The sequence below is a fragment of the Schistocerca serialis genome, chromosome 3 (assembly GCF_023864345.2).
Source record: "Schistocerca serialis cubense isolate TAMUIC-IGC-003099 chromosome 3, iqSchSeri2.2, whole genome shotgun sequence".
NCBI lineage: Eukaryota > Metazoa > Arthropoda > Insecta > Orthoptera > Acrididae > Schistocerca > Schistocerca serialis.
The window spans coordinates 447,047,566-447,072,986 of record NC_064640.1 but is presented as its reverse complement, the minus strand read 5'-3'; the positions used below and the strand labels follow the sequence as shown (position 1 = coordinate 447,072,986).

Sequence of the window (25,421 nt, the reverse complement as noted above, 5' to 3'; positions counted from 1 at the left end):
TACTTTTCTCTGGACACATTTGAGGAACTTACAGGAGGCCTACGATGTCTCAGAGATGAAGTACCATTACTGGCACTTCTGCTCAAGCTGCAGTCTGACTGACTGTCTAAGAAATTGCGATAATCATCTCCAAATTCTAACAAACGTCGTGCTGTTTCTGGGTCAGCAGGTTCTTCACTATACGGCTCACTCAAATACTTTTCCTGCAATAAAATTATCAACCTACTTCAAAAATTATTCAACAAATTAAACTAAAGAAGAAACAGCAAGTAAAATTCTTTGCCCCTGTCAACTGTAAGAGGCATTTTGAAATAATAAAGTCTGTTATCAGACAATGAAGTGTACCTTTACATTAAATAAAAAATGTGTCACATCTGACCATCATAACATATTTTAAGAAAGTTCTTGTAGAATGTAAATACTTTAGGACTGAAGGAGACCACTCACTGAAAAGCAGACACATTGAGTTAACCTAGGTTTTTTTTGTGCCTATGAACAACCCAACAATACTTCTGTTCTTTGGTGAGTGGTCCCCTTTAATCCTAAAGTATTTACATCATCATATCTTATCAGTCCTCAGATCCAACAACTTTGACATGCTATGTGAGGTTGCTGTTACTTACTAAAAGCTAAGGTCTTAAGCTATTTTGTGAACCCGACAAAAATCTATAAACTTAAATAAAATATGTTTTCCTAGCAATTAATGTTGCCTAAGCACATTCACAGAACAGAATTTATTTCTTAAACAAAATAGTCACTGTCATAAACACAGAGGTAATTAAGCTGAATACTGAAATCAGTACTGAAGGGCTACACTGGCTGTAAATGTACAGTATCCACCATACTATTACAAACTCATACTTTAAACCTCACAAAGTTCTTCCCATTCAATATTTGTTTTCTTTGCTCTGTAATATCTCTCCCAAAGACTTAAAAATAATTCCCATGAAATAAAATTATTAAATACATAAATCCAAAACAATCCACTCATTACTGTGCCCACTGCAGTTGTCAAAAACTCTTATCACATTGTTTTCTTAACATGGTAAGCACATGTTTAAATTGTTTCATATCCTATAAATAATCATTGTTTATAAAAAAAAAATGCTGTCACCATACGAGGCCAAGTCCCACATATCCACAAATGCTTCCAACAATTATGATGTACTAATTAAACTAATATTTTCCTTTTACTGTAAAATCTGTTGCACCTACTTTCTACCAGCTCCCAAATCTAATACCTATATTGTATTACTGGGAGCATCCCATTTTAAGTACTTCAAGTCCTTTTAGCAAAACTTTCTTTTGTCACTAACAATTACCTAGAACCACTTGCCTTCAAACTTCTATTTTATATCCAGCATGACTTATTACTTTACTGGCTTTTGAAAGCAGCACCAGACACCTCCATATCACCACTATCAACCAGTCATATTTATTGAGATCACACATATGGTATATTCACTGCTAAGCATCTCTTCCAGCACCCATCTGGTTACATAGCCAATAGCTTATTTTCCATCGGATCAACAATTATTTAACCTTCAAAATTCTAACCACTAAACAAATTATTCATGTTTCCACAAAAAGTGCATTCAACTTCAAGAGTTCCAAAAATATTAGATTCGAGTCTGTTCTAAATCAATGGATCTTTCATATTTGGATTCCATGAGCTATCACTTTTTTCCTGTCTGTTACTTTATTTCTCCTATTAAATTTATTTGTACCAGCTTCAAATGAAAATCACTTTTCATGATGCTGAAGCCCATTCTTCTGGAGGCCATATTACCATATCTTACACATTATAATCATTTTTATCCAACTGTGAACTTTTCATGTTTCTACATCTTTTTTCATTTGACTTTAGCTATACTTACAGTTGTTTATATTGGTTACTGCACAGTTCTTGTTCTTTTGTTCTTATTTTAAACAGTTCCTCAAACACGATTAATGACACAGGACTACCAATTTATACTTCAAGACAAAATTGTAATCACTGTAGGACAGCCTAATGTTTTTTGATACGGTAAGTTCAGAAATGCTAAGGTTTTCTGTCTGTCTTATAAAGACAATCTGTTTAAATAATGTAATGAGGAAAATCCAGAAAATTCTTACAGAACACATACATTTCCAACAAACATGGCAATGACAAACTGCCTATTGGCTTCTGTCTCGGGTTCTTCGGCCGACGTTCATCTAATGATTTTTCTGACGTTTCACCAGCACTAGCGGCTGGCATTGTCAAAGCTTCACCCTCCATTGCCAGTGGTGAACTGGAGCCGAGCTCCCGGGCGCAGACTACATGTTCCTGGCGCGCCAACGTCCGAGGGCTTCTCCGCGGTCATTTCCGGTGCGGTTCTCCTCTTGCTACCTGCGACGGTCGTTCGCTGCAGTACGGGAAGCCAGGATCTGTTGACCTTAAGGCTTTCCTCTTTCTTGTTCAAACTGTTCGCGTGTTTTTGTATTTCTACAGCTTCTCTGAACAAGCGCGTGTGATAGTGCTTCTCTACAGCCAGAACTTCTGTGTTAGCGAATTTTATTATGATGTCGGTCTCATTCAGTGCGTGCTCTGCCACGGCCGATTTCTCCACCTGCCCCAACCTGCAATGTCGCTTATGCTCTTTGATCCTGGTGTTGATGGATCGTCCAGTCATTCTGACATAAACTTTTCCGCATGTGCATGGTATACGGTATATTCCCGACATTGCAAGTGGGTCTCTTTTCTCCTTCGCCGATCTAAGACACTCTTTGATCTTCCTTGTCGGTTTGAAAATCGTCTTTATGCCATGTTTGTGCAATATACGGCCGATTCTGTCCATCACTCTGGGAATGTATGGCAGTAAGGCCGTACCCGACTTTTCTTTTCCTGGTTCCTTACTTCGCCGAGTGTTTGGCTCTCTTACACTTCTAATATAATTTTTGGAGTACCAATTGCTCCTCAGGACAGTTTCCAGGTGTTGCATTTCTCTTTTGAGGTGTTGCGGCTCACATATTCATCCTGCTCTCATTACGAGCGTACTAATCATGCCTCTTTTCTGGCTCGGGTGGTGGTTTGACAGTTTGTGCACGTATTGGTCCGTGTGTGTCGGTTTTCGATACACGCTGTGTCCCAGGTTTTCGCCGTCCCTTGTGACCAACACATCTAGAAATGGCAGTTTCTTGTCCTTTTCTACTTCCATGGTAAATGTTATGTTAGCATGGAGGCTGTTCAAGTGTCTTAGGAAATCACCGAGCTGTTCTTCACCATGGCTCCACACCACAAAAGTATCATCAACGTACCTGTACCACACCTTAGGTTTGCAAGTCGCCGAGTCCAGCGCCTGTGCTTCAATTTGTTCCATGAAGAAGTTGGCCACCACTGGACTGAGAGGACTACCCACGGCGACGCCTTCCAGCTGTTCATAGATATCTCCATCCCGCGTGAAATAGCTTGTGGTGAGACATGCATGGAAGAGCTTTCTGATGCCCTGCGGGAAAATGGAACCGATGTGCTCCAGAGCATCACTGAGTGGCACTTTCGTAAATAACGAAACAACATCAAAGCTGACCAAGATGTCGTTTGGTGCAAGTTTCAGTTTCTTCAGCTTCTCAATGAAATGTCCTGAGTCCTTAATGTATGTGTCAGTCTTCCCCACGTGTGGCTGGAGCAGAGAGGCCAAGCGTTTTGCCAGTTTATATGTCGGTGATCCAGGAGTGCTAACGATCGGTCTCAGTGGGACGTTGTTCTTATGGATCTTGGGTAATCCATACAGCCGAGGTGGTAGAGTTTCTGTGTTGCCCAAGTTTCTCTGTATGTCCGCCGGCAGAGAAGACTCCTTGATTAATCGATTCGTACTCCGTGTGATACGCTGCGTCGGATCTGCGCTCAGTTTTCGGTACGTCGTCGGATCTAATAGGTCTCGGATCTTTTGCTCATAATCTTCGGTCTTCATTACGACGGTCGCATTCCCCTTATCGGCAGGCAGTACCAATATACTCTTGTCGGCGTTCAGATACTTAATGGCTTGTACCTCTTCTTTCTTCAGGTTGCAAGCTGGTGGTCTTGCTCGGCGTAGTATCCTGGCTGTTTCCGTGCGTATTTCCTCTGCCCTTTCACAAGGAAGGGTCCGAATGGCTGCTTCGGTGTTGGCAATGATATCCTCCATAGGTATAGTTCTCGGGATGATAGCGAAATTCCCTCCTTTTTGAAGAACAGACACTTCCTCTTCGGCAATTGTCGTTCAGTGAGGTTGACCACTGTGTGTGACATGTCGGGAATCGCCTTGTCGGTCTGCTTCCTGCATCTTTCAAACTTTTTCTTCTGTCGCTCGGTGCAGCGCTCGAGTTTGTTCTGCATGCTCCTGTGAGTGATGCATTCCCGACATGTCACACACAGTGGTCAACGTCACTGAACGACAATTGACCGAAGAGGAAGTGTCTGTTCTTCAAAAAGGAGGGAATTTCGCTATCATCCCGAGAACTATACCTATGGTGGGTATCATTGCCAACACCGAAGCAGCCATTCGGACCCTTCCTTGTGAAAGGGCAGAGGAAATACACACGGAAACAGCCAGGATACTGCGCCGAGCAAGACCACCAGCTTGCAACCTGAAGAAAGAAGAGGTACAAGCCATTAAGAATCTGAACGCCGACAAGAGTATATTGGTACTGCCTGCCGATAAGGGGAATGCGACCGTCGTAATGAAGACCGAAGATTATGAGCAAAAGATCCGAGACCTATTAGATCCGACGACGTACCGAAAACTGAGCGCAGATCCGACGCAGCGTATCACACGGAATACAAATCGATTAATCAAGGAGTCTTCTCTGCCGGCGGACAAACAGAGAAACCTGCGCAACACAGAAGCCCTACCACCTCGGCTGTATGGATTACCCAAGATCCATAAGAACAACGTCCCACTGAGACCGATCGTTAGCGCTCCTGGATCACCGACATAAAAACTGGCAAAACACTTGGCCTCTCTGCTCCAGCCACGCATGGGGAAGACCGACACATACATTAAGGACTCAAGACATTTCATTGAGAAGCTAAAGAAACTGAAACTTGCACCAAACGACATCTTGGTCAGCTTTGATCTTGTTTCGTTATTTACGAAAGTGCCACTCAGTGACGCTCTGGAGCACATCGGTTCCATTTTCCCGCAGGACATCAGAAAGCTCTTCCATGCATGTCTCACCACAAGCTATTTCACGTGGCATGGAGATATCTACGAACAGCTGGAAGGCATCGCCATGGGTAGTCCTCTCAGTCCAGTGGTGGCCAACTTCTTCATGGAACAACTCAAAGCACAGACACTGGACTCGGTGACTTGCAAACCTAAGGTGTGGTACAGGTACGTCGATGATACTTTCGTGGTGTGGAGCCATGGTGAAGAACAGCTCGGTGATTTCCTAAGACACTTGAACAGCCTCCATGCCAACATAACATTTACTATGGAAGTAGAAAAGGACAAGAAACTGCCATCTCTGGATGTGCTGGTCACAAGGGACGGCGAAAACCTGGGACACAGCGTGTATCGAAAACCGACACACACGGACCGATACCTGCACGAACTGTCAAACCACCACCCGAGCCAGAAAAGAGGCATGATTAGTACGCTCGTAATGAGAGCAGGACGAATATGTGAGCCGCAACAACTCAAAAGAGAAATACAACACCTGGAAACTGTCCTGAGGAGCAATTCGTACTCCAAAAATTATATTAAAAGTGCAACACAGCCAAACACTCGGCGAAGTAAGGAACCAGGAAAAGAAATATCGGGTACGGCCTTTCTGCCATACATTCCCAGAGTGACGGACAGAATCGGCCGTATATTGCGCAAACATGGCATAAAGGCGATTTTCAAACCGACAAGGAAGATCAAAGAGTGTCTTAGATCGGCGAAGGAGAAAAGAGACCCACTTGCAATGTCGGGAATATACCGTATACCATGCACATGCGGAAAAGTTTATGTCAGAATGACTGGACGATCCATCAACATCAGGATCAAAGAGCATAAGCGACATTGCAGGTTGGGGCAGGTGGAGAAATCAGCCGTGGCAGAGCACGCACTGAATGAGACCGACCACGTAATAAAATTCGCCGACACGGACGTTCTGGCTGTAGAGAAGCACTATCACACGCGCTTGTTCAGAGAAGCTGTAGAAATACAAAAACACGCGAACAGTTTGAACAAGAAAGAGGAAAGCCTTAAGGTCAACGGATCCTGGCTTCCCGTACTGCAGCGAACGACCGTCGCAGGTAGCAAGAGGAGAACCGCACCGGAAATGACCACGGAGAAGCCCTCGGACGTTGGTGCGCCAGGTACATATAGTCTGCGCCCGCGATCTCGGCTCCAGTTCACCACTGGCAATGGAGGGTGAAGCTTTGACAATGCTAGCCACTCGTGCTGGCGAAACGTCAGAAAAATCATTAGATGAACATCAGCCGAAGAACCCGAGACAGAAGCCAATAGGCAGTTTGTCAACAAGTGGCCACGAAAGCCTTAACAATTTTGTAAACATGGCAATATAAAGTACGTCTACTGCTAACATTGTAATGATGTATTATGTTCTTCAACACTAATACAATTGCATAAACCTTAATGTCTCTTCTTTTTCCTCCTCAAATGTCCACTGTTTTCTTCTTTGCACTGCCTGAGGGCATTCCCCATGCTGCATCCATCAATACTCAGCTATCATGCTGACATCCCATTGACCCTGGTACCCCTGTTCCATTTCTATAATTTCTTGATTGAACATTTTTCCTTGTCTCTCACTCACAGCACCTACATTTTCCAGAAAATAGCTGATATGGGAGTTAGAAAGCGCAGCATGGAGTTCAGGCTCACAGAGGCATCCACTCTTTGAAGGTATCCATCATTTTCTTACTATATTGTCATAAATGCAGTCTCTACAGTTGCCAAACAACTTGTTGACACTTTGTTTAAAGGACACCTAAGATCATCATTGAATTTCATTCATTTTATCTTCAAATGTTGTCAGAGCTGACAAAAAATTTCTTGTTTCATCCTGTCTTCTGATGGCTCCCTTAACTTATTTGCCATGCACTTGAAAGTGTTACCATCTTTTTGTAGTAAATTGTTTAATAATACCAAATTTTATGCAAATTGAAAGGGGAAGTTCTTTTGGGTCCTCCAAAGAATTGAACAGTATGTTTCTCCCTCCAACTCCTGTATTAACTGGCCAGATTTTCTCACACCAGTGCTTGTCTTTTTCGCAGATGGTCCCATTTGCATAGGACGCAGGGATACATGGTATAGCCAATTTATTGGGGATCAGAGAGAATTCTTTTAAATCCTCACAAATGGACTACTTGTATGATGTGTAATCAAGCTTGTCCACAATAAAGACTAAAGAATCAAATTTCTCTTTTAAATGTATTAAATATCCCAAAGACATTGAAGCACATTTGTTTTTGTAGTGTAGGAGGCCCACTTTAACCTGCTTCTCGAAGAATTAATGAAAGGTCACCAATCTCTTGCTTTGTGCTGAATTCAAAACTTTTGCATCAAACCTGGAATAACGGATTGTTAAGGTCATCAACATGACAAAAGAATGAAAGGACATCTTTTTCTCTATCTCTGGAAAAATAGAAAGATGATCCAGGGGGCTAACAAGTTCTTTTCTTGCAGTCTAGAAGCTCACAGCTGTGCAGCATCTTGTAGGAGTGACAGGTTTGTGGTCAAATCATTCAGTTCAGATTGTGAAAAGAATTAAGGTTTGTGGAGACCTTGTCTTCATAATCTTGATACAAGTGTCATATACCCCATTTCCTAATAGTGGAAGCACATCATCAAGACCATCAAGCGGCAGAGGTACAGGAATTTCAAAGCCTGAGGCAGGGGATGCAATGAAGATTTAATTTCTAAAAAACAGATTTCCTTTTTGATTTTAAAGTTGTGTTCTCATATGTTATGTTAACAAGAGAAATAGTCATCACTTTTAATTTGAGTCTATGCTCAGAACACATGCATAAAGCTTCCTCACAACATGAACATGACTTGTCCTAATTGTTGCCCTTACACCAAAGCATGCAGAACACATTTAAAGTCTGTAGTTGTCCACTGTTGGTTTTGCTGCAAGTTTGCCATATATGACAAAGCAGAAATGGTCAGGAGAAAGCAGACACCAGCAGAATTATTATCCAGCACTGAAGTTTGCATGACAAATGATATATAATGTGAACATATAGGCCTCGATGCTACATTACTGAAGTATGTAGGTAGTTGCATTATGGACTACACAACAAAATATTGTTTTTACCAGTTTTCGCAGCAAACCTTCAAAAAACAATATGGCTGTTGTTATAATGATAAATGGCAAGATTTTGCATATCTCTCAGAAATTTTTAGTTTGGGTCAAAACTGTATGTGATTGAACATTGTAAGTACTTTACCTAAGATCGGTACCCAAAAATACACCAAAAAATCCTTTGTCAACCAGTTAACCAACAATTTTAATTTCAGCTCTAAAGCCTCACATTTACTACCAAAATCTGTCATGTACTTTTCATGTCTCTCTTCAATTTGATTTCAGCTTATTCTTTTCCACTTTTCTGTTCCAATGTGTGCTTTTCCCCCATATTTTGATTATTGGACCTAAGGAAACAACATATGGCAGCTCCTCCAAATGCTTATCGATCATAATAAGCAACAAAAAGTAATTAGGCATGTCAAGAGTATCCCAGGTCTTTATAATGGCACAGAGGCACTTCATTCTATATTGGCATCTATGGATAGAAGTGACACAGGCTTGCTTAACCCCTTAAGATATTAATTTTTTTTTTTTTCAAATTATGTTCCAAAAATTTTATTTTTTTATTTTATTTGTGAAAGATGCCCTATAATGAATGATATTACAAACAGATATATAAGGCTCAAAACAGGAAGTTACAAATGTTTGGAGAACACCATTAATAAAATCAAAGGACACTAATGCTCTGGACTTTGACTAAAATATACTGAAACTCAAAATTATTTTTAGTTTCTGTGTTGATATGAAGTTGAACCAATCACTTAACAATGGTTTCCTGTTAGCAGACATCTTGGAGGAGCTGGGTGGAGGCCAGTGGATATATTTATCTCATACCACAGGTGAGCAGCTGTCAGTCAACTGACAAACTGTCATAAATTTCAGTCTCCAATGAAGTATCGCCACATTCTTTTTCACTTTCTGAGATGTTAAATTCATCAGAAAACTCGAGATCATTATAGCTATTGTTTCTGGAAGCAGTGTCCAAAAATAATACAGGACACAGGCTTGTGTTTTGTTGTCAAGTATCCATAGCTTCAAACAGTAAAGATTGTACCTATCAGCAAACACCTCTACTAAAACATGAGTCTCGCTACAAAGGTAGGACTGGATGTGCTCTTGTGGTTGAACAATTGACTATCAGTGCTGAAATGGATATGAGAGAGGCTTTATTTTTTCATAGGACTATTCATAAATCGCCTGAGTATACTCAGGATTTTGTATTAAGCGGATAAGCTGCATTAATTCTGTCAACAGTCAACATCTAACATTCAGTACAGAATTTTAGACTTTATTTCCATTTGTATAAATGCTAGATAGGCTTCACATTTCTACCTCAATCTGCAGAACATAATATACTTGACTCAATAAATGTCATCAGTACAAATCACTATAAGCACTCAGATTAATAACATGATATATATGCACTCTTCCTACACTATGTGATCAAAAGCATCTGGACACCTGGCTGAAAATGACTTACAAGTTCGTGGCATCCTTCATTGATAATGCTGGAATTCAATATGGTGTTGGCCCACCTTAGCCTTGATGACAGCTTCTGCTCTTGCAGGCATATGTTTAATCGGTTGCTGGAAGCTTTCTTGGGGAATGGCAGCCCATTCTTCACGGAGTGCTGCACTGAGGAGAGGTATCGATGTCAGTCGGTGAGGCTTGGCACAGAGCCGGCATTCCAAAACACCCAGAGGCATTCCATAGCATTCAGGTCAGGGCTCTGTGCAGGCCAGTCCATTGCAGAGATGTTATTGTTGTGTTACCACTCCGCCACAGGCCGTGCATTATGAACAGGTGCTCGATTGTGTTGAAAGATGCAGTTGTTGTCCCCAAACTGCTCTTCAACAATTGGAACCAAGAAGGTGCTTAAAACATCAATGTAGGCCTGTGCTGTGATAGTGCCATGTAAAACATCAAGGGGTGCAAGCCCCTTCCATGAAAAACATGACCACGCCATAACACAACTGCCTCTGAATTTTACTGTTGGCGCTACACACACTGGCAGATCATGTACACCGGGCATTTGTCATACCCACACCCTGCCATCAGATCGCCACATTGTATACCATGATTTATCGCTCCACACAACATTTTTCCACTGTGTGATCGTTCAATGTTTACAATCCTTACACCAAGTGAGGCGTCGTTTCACATTTATTGGCATGACGCGTGGCTTTTGAGCTTTTGAGCAGCTGCTCAACCATGAAATCCAAGTTTTCTCACCTGCTGCCTGTCATAGTACTTGCAGTGGATCCTGATGCAGTTTGGAATTCCTGTGTGATGGTCTGGATAAATGTCTGCCTATTGCACATTACAAGCCTCTTCAACTGTCGGCGGTCTCTGTCAGACAACAGAAGAGGTCGGCTTGTACACTTTTGTGCTGTACATGTCCCTTCACATTTGCACTTCCCTATCACATCAGAAACAGTGACCCAGGGATGTTTAGGAGTGTGGAAAAATCATGTACAGTCATATGACACAAGTGACAGCCAATCACCTGACCACATTCGAGATCCACGAGTTTTGAGGAGTGCCCCATTCTGCTCTCTCACAATGTCTAATGACTACTGAGGTCGCTAATAAGAAGTACCTGGCAGTAGGTGGCAGCACAATGCACCTAACATTAAAAACGTATATTTTTGGGGGTGTCCGGATACTTTTGATCACATAGTGTATATCATTGCAATTTCGAACTGTAACACACAAAACTGTTAAACAACAGGTCAATCTGCTGTATAATAAGTGGAGAAGGAGGTGGGGATGCTACCTCTCAGCATTCTACAAGCAGCAAAGCAGAACTCAAAAACGTATCACAAGATGTTAACTATTTCTCTATTCATTTGTATATACTAAAAACTTTAATGCAGTAATAATGTTTCTAAGTTGTGGAAGTCTATGCATTCCACACATTATCTATAAATGTGTATGAATTATTGTTACATCAATGATTCCTAATAGGAGACCTACATATCCATAGAGGGATAATGAAAATTTAATGAATTTAAGTATTTTTAACATTATTTATCTTGTGTAATGTTGGCAGTTTCTTACAGAACTGGATAGTGAAGTTGAAAACTTTTAAGTAGATAAACATTATTGACAGCATCAATGTGCAAACCGAAGAGCGAGCAGACAAGTCCTTACTCTTTCTGCCGCACTACATCAGAAGGGTCACCTACAGTCTGTTTCATGAAATTATACTGTCCTTTTCACAGCACACATTTTTAAATTAGTGGTAACACAGTGGACAGAGATGAGAGTAATTATTTTCCACTAAATGCTTTGGAATATGTGATTGGTAACTACTAAACAAACGGAAGAAATGCACACTAATGGTATCCATCTAAGCTGCCCCAAGCTGCACTGCACTGCTAGATGAGAAACTGTTTCTCAGACATACTGTGCAGAAGTTTTGGCACTCTTCCAGGAAAGGCTATTTGCCCCCGAACAAATGCTGCTCTCTCTTCAGTTAAACTATAATTATAATTTTTTAGTTAAAATCTAGGAAGTACAGAAATTAAATTCACCTGATAATTATCCCATGCTTGCTCAGAAAAGGAACTGAGCTGCTCCTCAGTACCCTGCACACTACCGCGGTCAATATCACTGTCAGCTGGCAGTGTCAGAGGACCCAACCTAAAAACTGGCAGCTGTAGCCGGGAGTCATCCTCTGTTCCACTAGCACTAGTGGAATTTCCTGCATGCGCTAAGGTAGATGGATCACTTGCAGTATTGCGTTCTGTTGAACCAACTGCTGATCTAGAACCAACTCCAGAGAAAGACCCTGACTTCACTAAGAGTGAGCTACCAAACATTCGGCTGATAGGTCTCTGTGTTGTACTCAGGCTATCTGATCCAGATTCACTTTTACGCCCCTGAAACAGAAAACAGTTTCATAGTACATATTACTTAGTACTCAGCTTCTTAAACAAAATTAATAAAATATATAAGTAGCTGAAGTAATAGGGTAATGGTAAAGCAAAACGTAGGTGATATTATGGCACTTACAATAAACTGGAAACTGAATCAAAGGACCACATTTACATGGCTCCACCTGCCACTACAAATCAAAATGACATCTCAAACCCGAGACTAAAAAAATGCTCTCACAGAAGCTGCCACAGGACTTAGCAGATATGACATTCAAGGTAGAACATACAATCACAATAAATATGGAATCAAGGCAAACCAGTAGCAATTTTATTATGCCAGTGACATAGTCTTACAGGTGCATTTGTCAACATAAGTATAGACTGTTCATACAAAGTGATGAACAAGATCTCTCTATTTATAAATTGGCAGAAGTCTGTAGAAGTTGGTCGACTATGGCCTGCTCATGTTTTGTGTATAGCTGCTGCCAACCTCAGTGACCTAGTACAGAATCCTGTGTATCTAGTCACTGCAAAGTGCTTGTTGCAACATGCTGTGATGTGTCACATCATGTCATGTCATGTCATGTCATGTCATGTCATGAAGCATCGCAAATTTATACATCTCTTGATGAATATTGAAATGGTTCCTTGACATTCATGGGCAGTACCAGATACTCTTTCCACTCCTCATAAAAAGGTGATGGTTACTACTTTATGAAGTTATGCTAGGAAATAATAATGTCGCTCAATGTTGCAAACAGGAGAGCTAAAATAAAGAGTTGCTCCCCACATTCTCTTAGGTGGTAAAACAAATAATGATGTAGAAAGCAGCAAGCTTCAGCTCTGTGAGAATAATTCAGAATTTTTGCAAAGATAATCCTGCAAATAACCAGACATTCATGGCAAAAAATGGTAAATTTCAATTCAAACTTTTCAGTTCACTAGTGATTGGAAACTGCCTCCCCTTTGTCTGAATTTCTTTAAAGTGATCATTTCATTTGTTTGCATAAAAGCAGTATCATTTACTGTATGGACTCCTGGTGCTGTTAAGCTTTCTAGGAGAAACAACTTTTTAAAATCACATGTGGCATTGTCTAGGTTGGCTTCCCAGGTATTTTCCCACACCTAGCAATTATTTACCGTTCCCTAGAAGGAGAGGTCCCCAGGGGTGGGATCCAAGTTTTAAAACCACAGAGGTGGTTGTGCAGGTTCAGATCCCAGTATTACATCACATCCTGAGATCATTTACCCTGATGGACCCCTGTTTGCATATAATCAACAAAATGAATGACGAGAGAGAGAGAGAGAGAGAGAGAGAGAGAGAGAGTGTGAGTGTGAGTGTGAGTGTGAGTGTGAGTGTGTGTGTGTGTGTGTGTGTGTGTGTGTGTGTGTGTGTGTGTGTGTGTGTGTGTGTGTGTGTAAGGGGGGGGGGGGGTGCAGAAAGAAAAGAAAATCATTGCAGTACAGTGGTTCAAGTCATTTTGTTAGTATGTTGAAGATAATGGGTTCAAGTCCCATCACTTGTAATTTTTTTTATTACCTCTTTATAGAAATGACTGTCATAATTATTTTTCTCAATTAATTGTGCCTGCACTGTAAATATGATTCTCCCAAATCTTCCAACACAGGCTGTCACTGTGATGGACAATTCTCCATGCCATAACAAACCACCAGACAAACACAATTATGAAGCCAAGTGATGATGTTGCAATGGCTGCACGAGAAGGGTGTCACCTGCAATGTAAGCATGGTGAAGCAACATCTGTTCTCTTCAATTCAAGAATATAGAGCTGCTAAAAGTAATATGTGGCATATGAAATGACTGAAGAGAAAGGCCACATGAGCATCCACTTGCTACCCTATAATTGCGATTTAAGTGTCATGGAACTGGCTTGGGCAAAAGTGAAAAGGTTGTTTGGAGAGTACAACATTTCGTGGGGCATTTCCAATAAATATCTGTTTAAGACTGCCAATGATTCCCTTCTGGTAGTAACTGCTGATGACTGACAAGGGCATTGTGAAAAAAAACCCAACAACTAGAAGATGATTACTGGAAGGCACAACAATGTTGTTGAACTAGTAGTGGACGAAATATTTATTGATATGCTGAATCAGACAGTAGCGACAATAATAGTGAATTATGCACGTATTAGGAATATAATGAGACTGATTCTAAGCTATGTGTGTGTACTTACACTTTATAGAGTTACATATGTTAAAAAAGAAAAAAAGCCATCCAAACAGGCCTTGAAGGCACAACGGTACTGACCAGCCATCGTGTCATCCTCAGCCCTGAGATATCACCGAAGTGGATATGGAGAGGCATGTGGTTAGCACACCTCCCTCCCAGCCATTGACAGGTTTTTTAACCAGTGCCACTACTTCTCAATCAACTCACCTCTCAACTGGCCTCACGAGGGCTGAGTGAACATCGCTTGCGAACAGTACTTTGCAGACCCGGACGGTGACCCAGCGCGAAAGTGCTTAACTTCAGTGCTATGATGGGAACCAGTGTTTTTTTTATATATATATATATATATATATATATATATATATATATATATATATATATATATATATATATATATATATATATATATATATACTAATAAATGATCAAAATTTCTTCTTTTTTTTTACTACAATGTAAGTTTTACTGCTGCTCTTTTTAATTTCAAATTGCCTACTTGAGAACTGATAGGGAACTAGTAGCAAGAAGCACCGTTACGCAACATGAAGAAACTATCAATTTCGATTTCATGAATTCTGTAAGACTTTGTTATGCTCCATTCTCAGTTTTTACTTCTGTAGACATGCAAAACACAGCAGCTGACAGCTGATACAGCAGCCAGTACAGTCTGCCCACAAAGAGATGAACAAAGGCTCCCTATTTCTGGACTGGCAGGAATTTCAACTTTGGCCCACTAATGTTTTATGTCCAACCACTGCCAACATTAAAGTGCCCGTCATTTACAACGGCGGCCGAGTTTAGGTTCGTTCTGCGCATCTGATGTCACAAAACACAGTCAGCCAATGAACAGAGAACGACGTTGCCAGAGTTCGACTGCAGTGCAGAGCACGGGCAAGTGTCTTCAGTTTTAGAAACGTTCAGTCACCAATAAAGTAACTGAACAAAAGCAATGTCTTGATAGCAGATTTTCTATAAAAGAATGCTTGGAAAAAGCGTTCTTCATACCAGTTGCTTTATATTCTATTAATTAATTAAACCAAACAAGCAATAAGCCTCCTAATTCAGGTGATAGCAAGGAAATTCATTGTCACTAACCGCTTTTTCACAATAAAGAACAGTGGTAATTGGTTATTTCCTGGTGCACTTCGACGAAACGTGAGTAATTCATAGTCATACCAACAGTGTTTGTTGGTATTTTGCGTGATTCTTTAAAGTCCTCAAGGAAGTCTGTTGAATGACAAGCTGCGTTAGCGTAATGTTTAAAGTGTTTGGCTGCTAAGTAGAAGGTTCTGAGTTCAAACCTTGTTCTGTGCTTAATATTTTCTTTATTTAAAAACAATATTGAAGTGTCTTACTTCATGAATTTTATTTGTTTGAATGTAAGTTTTTGACATTTCTAGTGGCAACTAAAATCGACCATACAGAAAGTATACGCTGTGGACTTTTACCTCCGCAAACACTTCATAATTTCGTGCAATGGTTTACTACATTTAATACTACAAAATAACTGCATTGAACATCGAAACAAAATTAAGTTATTTATGGGAGGAAGGTATCAGTCAAGATGTGTAAAAATCAAATTTTTGGGCCAAATAGTTTTTGTGAAATCGAATGATAAGTGTGTGAAAGCAGTCAGAACACCATGTGTCTGCACAGGCGAGCAGTGCAATGATGACAAAATCGCACACAGCACGGAATGCAGGGAGCACGTCTCTGTAGCAGTGAAAGTGTTAATGCGGCCGTGGTGGCTTTACTTCATAAACTGCGCGCTCCCCCCCTAAATGTAAGTTTGCGAACTATACTATACTATGGCGCTGCTTCTCTTGGCGGCTGCAACTGGCAACACAGCAATCTCCCGCATCTGGGCGGGGATGCGCGAGCCGCCAAGATAAAAGAATTGAACTATAGTGATCTAATATAGAACCTTACGTATGTAGCCATGGCGAAGTGATTGTTGTGCAATAATGTGTTGTGTTGTATCACAAATTAACACATCTCTTCATGAGTGATGAAGCAGTTCTTGGACCATCATGGGCAGTACTATATATTCTTTCCTCTCCTCCAGAGAAGGGCAAGGTGTAGCACTTTACAAAGTGCAGCTAGAAAAATAATTAATAATGTTGCTGAATGTTGGGACCAGATAATGAAAAACAAAGAGTTTGTTGACCCCACTCTCAGTCAGTGAGATAAACAGTGGCATATACAGGTGGAGGGTTCATCTCTGTGAGAAGACTTCAGAATTTTTGTAAAGATAATCATGGAAAATCACCAGAAACTTCTGGCAAAAAGGTGGTAAATTTCAATTCAAATTTTTCAGTTCAACAGTGCTTTGAAACTGCATTCTACTTTATCTGAATTACTTTAAAATTGTCATTTTGCGTATGTCTGTGAAAGCAATTATATTTATTGTAAGATCTCCTGGTACCATTTCTCTTATGTGGAAAGGTTCTCAGGGTTGGCGTCCCAGTATTATGAATCATGCTGCATTCATTTACCCTGGCAGCCTTCATTTGCAAGTAATTATGCAGAAATGAGGAATATAATGAGTCTGATTCTAAGTGAATTATGAGCACTTACAATTCAGTGTTACATATGCTTATGAATTTTCAAAATTTCAGTCATTATTTTTATTGCTGGAATGTAAGTTTTACGACTGGCTCACTTCAATTTCAAATTGTGTAAAAGAATAGATATGCAATTAGTAGCAACAAACACTATCACTTGACATGAAGTTATCAATTTCAATTTCAGTTTCATGAATCTTGTAAGTTTTTGTTACGCCCATCTCTCTTATTACTTTAGTAGATGTGCAATACATAGCAACTGACAGCTGGTATGGAGGACAGTACATGGCACCGTCAACATTTCTTGGAGCTTAAACTGATATATGAGCACAACTGTAGTGCCACCACAGCATGGCGCAAGTGCAGCTTGTTCCCCTGCACATTCCCTCGCCCCTGAGCAGACTGTCCTGGGAGTCAGTCGGGCACAGCTTGCTTCTTTTGCTCTCCACACTCCGATCAGAATTCATTCATCTCCTTGTGAACAGACTATAGTATTTGTGGTTGAAACAAAATCAAGGTGGCCACTAGTTACAAAACCCAAATACATGACAAATCTGTCGATTTTTTCTTTTTTCTACATTCTTGACAGTGTTATCAGTTGAGGATTTTCAGATAGCATGTGCTTTACAAGTGCATAAGATGGATTTTATGGTTCTGAAATCAAATGCAGTACAACTTGTACATCAGACTCAATTTTACACCTGAGAGGAAAATGGACAGTGTTGTGCAAAACTTTAAGGGCAAGACAGACAAAGTAAGGCAACATATTATTAACAACTCAGTGGAAATGAGTAGAAGTGCAGGGGAATGTTGTCACAGGTCTACAAGTCATGCACAGAAAGCTGGATGTAGCAGGATGTGAAGTCATGACTATAGCACCAAATGTGACTGGCCCACAACAAGAGGTAGTTGAAGGAACAAGAAAAAGACTGTGTGTGTGTCAATCAGTGTGCAGTTATGGTGCACTGTGGTGGTGGTGTTCATTACAAGACGGCCCAGGGACAACTTTGGGAGGATTGTTTCACTTCCACAGGGAGGATTCAGAACCACAGGCACTGCTGCCTGAAACAGGAGATATCCAACCAAGGTCAACTGCATCAGCAGATGACCACTACATTGTGAAGTAAGCAAGAGGGGACCCATGTCAAACAGTGGGTGCAATTACAACCTCATTTAACAGGACTGCATGGAACACAATCTCATACTCCACAGTGGTCCCTTTGCCCAGTAAATAATATACCTTTTGTTCCAACGATACCAGCACTTTGGGGGTACCATTTTTGATGATGCCAGGAGCATAAGGAGTGGGGCCACTTATTCTTCTCAGATGAGAATAGACTCAGTCTGAGTAGTAGTTCTGTACATACTCTCATATGGCAACAAGTGAGAATGTGTAATGACCACACAACAGCTGTCAACTGCTCTGGTAGAGGAATAGACAATTTGTGTCCCTATTAAGTACCATGTCCTAGATTTTCCTTACAAACCTTGCAGCCCACATGGGAGCAAGTTGCAAATCATGCAGTGCCATCTGTGGTGATCACACACCCTATTAAAAACCATGTCCTACATTTTGTAATGTCTATGGGACCATCATTGATGGTGATGACTTCATTGTAATGATTGTATTTGAATCAAAGTGTCATTCCTGTTTGTCTCATTGCGTATTTCTTTCAGTTACTTTCTGTACTATACTGTAGCATATCTTTCTATGCATGGTCCAAGTTTCATTCAGCTATCGTAGTTGGCAGTGAGACATCATGGAAAAGTTACTTTCCTCCTTTAGTTTTGCCTATCAGTGTGCTTCGTATAATTAACAAACTGTAAGTTGGGAACCTCAATTCTTATACTGTGATCGATGAAATCAACAAAAAATAACCAGCAGTGTTTTGGTTAAAACTGACGTGTGCTGTGCCTCATAATTAGTTAACAACAACATAAAACTGAATTTGTGTCCAGCCTGACAGCTAATTTTGAGTATAAGAGTATTGTGCCATGGCTGATCTCAGACTGCTGAAATCTGACATCATATTGCTCTTCATAACATGTGAAACATGTAAGCTATATTAAAACTGCAAGATCCATTTAGTTGAATCCCACACTCATTTGCTTTTTCCACCTCATACAAAAATATAAAGTGAAGTCTACACAGTTGACCAGTAGATAGATGACTTCCACATCCACCTTCAGTTATTATAATATTACAGTGACAATAAAAATATGTCTCCCCTCAACAATGGTAACCCTAGTGATGGAGCATTGGTGCAGTTGGAGAAGCATAGGAACCATTGGCTGTAATGTTGTTATATCAACCATCCCAAATTAATTAATGAAAGCCATTACAATTGCTATTGGGAACTTCATTGAGTCCACCACCAGTTTTGGCTTTACATCAAGCCATTTTCAAGTGGTTCTGAAAACTCCCACACAACAGAGTGTTGGAAGGTGAAAAAAACAAGGTCACATATGTAAAATAAAAGTACAGATAAGAGTAAAAGGTTTGAATTATACTGTAGAGGAGTAAAAGTTATGTGCACTATGACACTGTGAGAAAAATAGGATTGACAACATTACATGAACTGCACAATTCCATACAATAAAAATACTGTCATGCTTTAGCTGTATGACAAATTCAAAAATTATAAATTGCATGTATTACCAGTAAAAGAGGTTAAAAATAATTTTTTAGATTTAATAGAAGCATAAACTATTTGCAGTGATTGGAGCATGCAAGCTGAGTGTGAAGTTACATCCTCTAGCATGCAAAAGTTGAGCCAAAAGGAACTATAGAGGGCATTAGTTAGCTTGGACGCATCATGGACTGCTTGCAAAGCATGTATACAAATATTCAGGTATAGTTACGAACTTGCATATCAATTTCAAAGGAATTCATCAATAACAGGGTGGCAGTTGTCCAGGAAACTGGTGTTTGTAAGTTGATTACACAGAACAAGTGAGACTGGCCATAGGAGTGAACAAAATTCTAAGAGATGCCACATAGTGACCTACAACTAATGGCTTTGAGCTTCAATTATGTCACAACCTTAATCACAAACTAAAACAGCATAATGTCTTGATCATTAAGGCAGACAAGGTGAACACCCTGATTATTGTGTACATACACAATTATATTGAAAACAGTGAAAAGTTCCTTTTGGAAAGTAATATTACAGAAATAAGTATTAACCCAACAAATAAACTTCAATCAGATATCAGGAACAATAAGTTTGTTTGTGTGGCCATCCTCCACAGCAAAAACAGAAATATTTGTTTTGTAAATAAAACCGCCTTTTCTTGCTGCACTGTAATTTATTTCTCCCAGATGTGTTTTGCCCCCTGCACCCCCTGCCCTTTTTACTCTAAGGGATCATTAGTGGGATCTATAATGATACAGTTTTTTTTATATGTGGTGTTTTTAGATTAGAAAACAGCCCACATCACGTTTTTTTTTTTTTACGTAAATAAGTAATTACTTGCAGTTCTTCACATTTTCGGTTAACACCTGCATTTCCTCTCATTTCTATCTGGTCTGCAGGTCACACTACCACTTCATTTACGAAGCATAACCATTCCGGACTTTTTCTTCACACTGTTCATCTTGATACCCCTCATTTTTGTGGTGCACTATTACCCGTCTTCCACTAGTTATACATATTTGTTCAAAAACTGTGCTTTTAAATACATAAATATTCTGGGTTCACTATGTGCTTCATCCCGTTTGGTTTGTTTACCTACATGTTGCCAACCTGACAAAGTATATCCTGTAAACTAATGTCTATTCATGATTAAAAGATTAGGAATAGATGTTAGTTTACAGCATATACTTTGTAAGTAAGCAAACCAAACAGGGTGAAACACATACTAAACCCACAATATTTAAGTTTTTAAAAGCACAGTTTTCAAACAAATATCTGTAACTACTGGCAGAAGAGTAATTGCGCACCAAAACAATAAGGGTAAACAAGGTGGGCAATGTGAAGAAAAAGTTTGGAATATAAAAATGTGCTTATGTTTCATTTATGAAGTGGTAGTGTGACCCCCAGACCAGTTGCAGATGAGAGGAAATGCAGATGCCAACCAAAAACATGAAGAACTGTAAGTAATTACTTATTTTTATAAAAACATATTGTGAACTGTTTTATAATCTAAAAATAACACACATCAAAACAAAACTGTATCATCCTCCAGCCCACTGAAGACGGCTTAGAGTAAAAAAAAAAAAAAAAAAAACAATGGAAAGGTGTGTGGGGGGGGGGGGGGGGCAAATGCATCTGGGAGGAATAAATCACAGTGTAGCATAAAAAGGAGCTTTATTTACGAAACTAAAGATATCAGGAAAGCTATAGATAGTATCTGCTTTCAGTTCAAAGATAAAAATAAGAAAGGGAGAACCTGAAAATAATGAATCCCAGAACACCTTCTCTACATCTACACATTAAAATGAAAAAGAACAAGGTTCCTGGACCAATGGTTAACATAAATAAACCTAGTTGTTTACTGGAGGAAGAAAAATCATAAATTATTAACAGATCATTATATGTTTCAAAACAATTACTATGCAACAAATAGCTACAAACTTGCACAAGCAGTTAAAAATATCTGTATTCCTGTTAATGCAAGGTTCAATTTGTGTGATGTAGCAAACATGTCTAATAATATTCCTGCCAACAAAATGATTACAGCAATAAAAAATCATTTGCTAATGCAAAAGACACTTTTCCCTTGGGAAATTATTGAATTGATGGAACTTCCCCTGAAGTATAACTATTTTACTTTTCAAAACAAGATCTATCCACATTTCTATCAATCATTTGGAAAATAAATTCTTCATAGAACACACCGAAATTAATTGCCACACAATTTACTAAAAATGTTATGTTGACAATGTCCTCATCTTATTCGATGGCTCTTCTGAAGAAATTAACTAGTTTGCAAACATCTTTAGTAAGATACATAACAATATTAGCTTTACAATCAAGCACCAGTGTGCTAACAATATAATTTTTTTTAGAGCTTTCCATAGTTATGATTCAAGATATTGTTTTTGGAACTGATCATAAATCAACATCTACTGATGTCACTATTTTTACTGCATCATGTCATCTGGCTCAATAGGAACAGGCCACACAAGCTTATCAACTAGAAAAGGAACTTTGCTGGTTGTGAAATATAGTCTGGAATAACAACTATAATGATCGTTTATAAAATTTATAATTTGACGATGACTAAAGGAATCGGTTGACACTGTTCAACGTGCAACATAAAGCACAATTTGTATTGCTTCCTTTCTATGGTCATGTCTCATATAGTCTCAGTAATCTTTTTAAAAAACCACAATGTAAATATCGCTTATAAATCTCAACCTTCACTGTTACATCTTTTAATACATGATGTTAACACAATGTGAGACTTACAACAAAACCATGGCATACACAAAATTTATTGCTCTGATTATATGGCTGACTACATCAGACAAACCAGAAGGAGTTTTAAGATACAACATAAGGAACAGACAGAATTAAAAAGGAAAAAATACTTAGGAAACACATGCACTTTTGCAGCTCACTACACACAAGAGAGACATATGGCATACAGTATCGAAAACAACTTTGTAATTCTTCATACAACAAGATAGGATACTTATGTGCATACCTGAAGAAATAGAAACTTATACCCACCCGAAAAAATCACAGGAAAAGACGCTCAACAAGCAATGCACACTTAAAAATACCCATTTCTTGGACATATGCTACCCGGTTATTGTTAACTTCCTTTAAAGTTCATAATGGTACCTAAACGTTTGTAACCATGCTTTGTAGCCACTCCACAACACATTGAAGGTAACAGTAAAATTTACTTGACTTCATTTGATGAGTTTTAGTGTTTGGTCTATAATCAGCATCCGTGGTACACTGAAATAACAGAGAATCAGTAAAATGTAGTTCACTGAAAATCAAACTATGCATGACCCAACTGGCAACATATTTGTACTTGCCAATGTTTTATTACAAGGAAAGCACAATCCCCAACAATCTAAAGCTTTGATACAGCACCACATACATTACATCATGAGCCTACAAAAATTATCATGACTTAGCTTACACACTGTGATACAGTAAAGTTTGAGGTTGTCTGAAATTGTGTTATGTTTATTTCCTTTTAATAAAAAATGGAGAGTACAATTGTATTGCTACTTAGGTCACATTCTTGTCACAGTATGATTTCCAATTCTCCTTGAACTATTTTGTACTTCTCTCCCCCCCCCCCCCCCCACCTCTTTCTCTCCAGTCTAGCACAGATTCTGGTGATCGTCAAAACACAGAAATGCTAAACCTGTTGCTAAACAAGCTGACTGTGAGATCAAGACTTTATAATAATACTTTGGGTGCTGAACACAGTGACTCACATTACAGGACTACTGAAAGCCTTAAATGACAGAGTGTTAATTATCAGTAGCAGCACAACTTGTGATGCTATAAATAAATAATTATGGAGAGACTGGTCAAAACAGAGTCAAAACTGAGTTACAATTTCTTCCTGGCCTCACAAAAGGAGTACAAAACTCTCTACTATTTAATCTGATAACCTTCTGTATTAGCAAAACAGAATTACCCCTGTCCTCCTGCGGAGCCTCATTCTCCGTCTGCGAAGAGAACTTGTTCTCGAACCAGATCCTTCTGCAGCCTTTACAGACACTTCATCTATTGTAGATGATGAGAGATTTCCATGCACCGCACCATTTGAGCCGACTTTTGCAGCAGGTGGAGTTGTAGCCATTTTGTTTATAGCACTTTCCGATATTGAGAACTGTGCAAGAGGTTCATTTTTCCCAGACTGTGCTGCAGTTTTTGCCAACTGTGTTATGCCCGATACACTCCACGGGCGTTCTCCATGATTCTGACGTCGTTTTGTACGCATGACAACCTGAAAAATTTAAAGGTTTCTATAAAATAAAACACATTGTTAAGAAATCTCACTGGGAGGTGAAGTGTAATGTGTCTGAGAAAAACTATGTTCACAAATATCATCATTCCTGTGTAAAACTTGATGGAATATGGAAATGAGTGTTCGGCGTCATTGGCTGCGAGGCCCCTTGCGGGGCAGGTCCGGCCGCCATGGTGCAGGTCTTATTACATCCGACGCCACATTGGGCGACCTGTGCACTGAATGGGGATGAAATGATAATGATGACAGCTAAACACCCAGTCCCTGAGCGGAGAAAATCCCCGACCCAGCTGGGAATCAAACATGGGCCCATAGGACGGCAATCCATCATCCTCACCACTCGGCTATCAGGGCGGACTGTAAAACTGAATAGAAACCAATATCTAAACTATGTAACTGTCACACTTGCAATTACTTTATCTCACAGCCACATTATTACATGAATCTATGAGTAGTTTGCTGCATCCATGGAACAAAAGCCTACTAATACAAAATATTGAAAAACAGCTCAAATCCTGGAAGATGCCTTAGTGGTCAAAGTGATTAACAGAGGAGACAAGAAGGGTTTTATTTCAGTTTATTGAGCTTACAGAGGAACTCAGATACAACTTACAGAAAAGCATTTCACACATGGGAGAGGAATTTTAAGGGATATAATTAAATTTTATACAGTCCTCTCCTTTTTTTTCTCACATTATTTCTGTCCAAAATGACAGCTTTCTTCTTTTGATGTATTATGACTGGAACAACATAAATGAAGATCTACTACTGTGATGTGGTTATTTATTACCTTTGTACCACTTTGCTCTGGAGACAAAGAAGGGAGGGCAGGAGCTTTTTCTGCTACAGGTGTTGTTTCTGGATCCAACAGTACATCTGTTGACACTGATCTTGATTCACAACCTGGAAGTGAACTACCTTTTCGACATGTTGACACACTTCCATTCTGATCTTCGGATGATACAGACTCCTTTTCAGCTTCAGAATCACCTGTTGTGTATTCTCCACTAGCATCACAACTGTCCATGAGCTGTTAAAAGAAACAAATTTAAGAATTGTTAAAGAAAGTCACCACAAAGTTCTGATTTTTATGAAATGGAATTTTATTGGTGTTACCACTGAAGTACTAAGAATACAAGAAGAATATGATCAGAAATATTGTTCCTATGAAGTAATCCCAAAAGGAGGTACCCTAGAACATCATCACATTCATGTTTTCTAATGTACAATTCCAGATCATCATCATGAATTTTACATTTTCTACACTACACAGTTATAAATTTTTGATGCAGTAGCCAGTTAACAGGGCATTGCACAGAGCTCTGTTAAAATACTCATAACTTAAGACCATTCACCACCTATACAATAACAACTGTTTCTGTGATATTCTTAGCACAAAACAGCAGGTGCTACTGGAAGTAAAATTCTTTTTACACATATAATGCAATGTATAAAGACCGACATCAGTATCTTTTTGTACACAAATAGCAATAATGTAGTAAGCTCTGTAGAAATTCTGAGCTCTTTGCCAAACACCAGATTTGCAGTAAACTCTTCAGAAACAATGGTTATGGTAATGGGAAG

At 39.4% G+C, this 25,421-nt stretch overlaps 1 protein-coding gene across 1 annotated transcript in view; it reads right to left on the bottom strand.

Moving 5' to 3' along the window:
- Nucleotides 1-25,421, bottom strand: part of LOC126470344 (uncharacterized) — a 913,419-nt gene that overhangs the window by 157,076 nt on the left and 730,922 nt on the right. The window contains exons 13-16 of the mRNA XM_050098134.1: nucleotides 24,628-24,867; nucleotides 23,505-23,816; nucleotides 11,793-12,140; nucleotides 33-203 (exon numbers count right to left, since the gene is read on the bottom strand). Coding sequence (XP_049954091.1) covers nucleotides 33-203; nucleotides 11,793-12,140; nucleotides 23,505-23,816; nucleotides 24,628-24,867 — 1,071 coding nt within the window. The remainder of the gene's footprint in view (nucleotides 1-32; nucleotides 204-11,792; nucleotides 12,141-23,504; nucleotides 23,817-24,627; nucleotides 24,868-25,421) is intronic.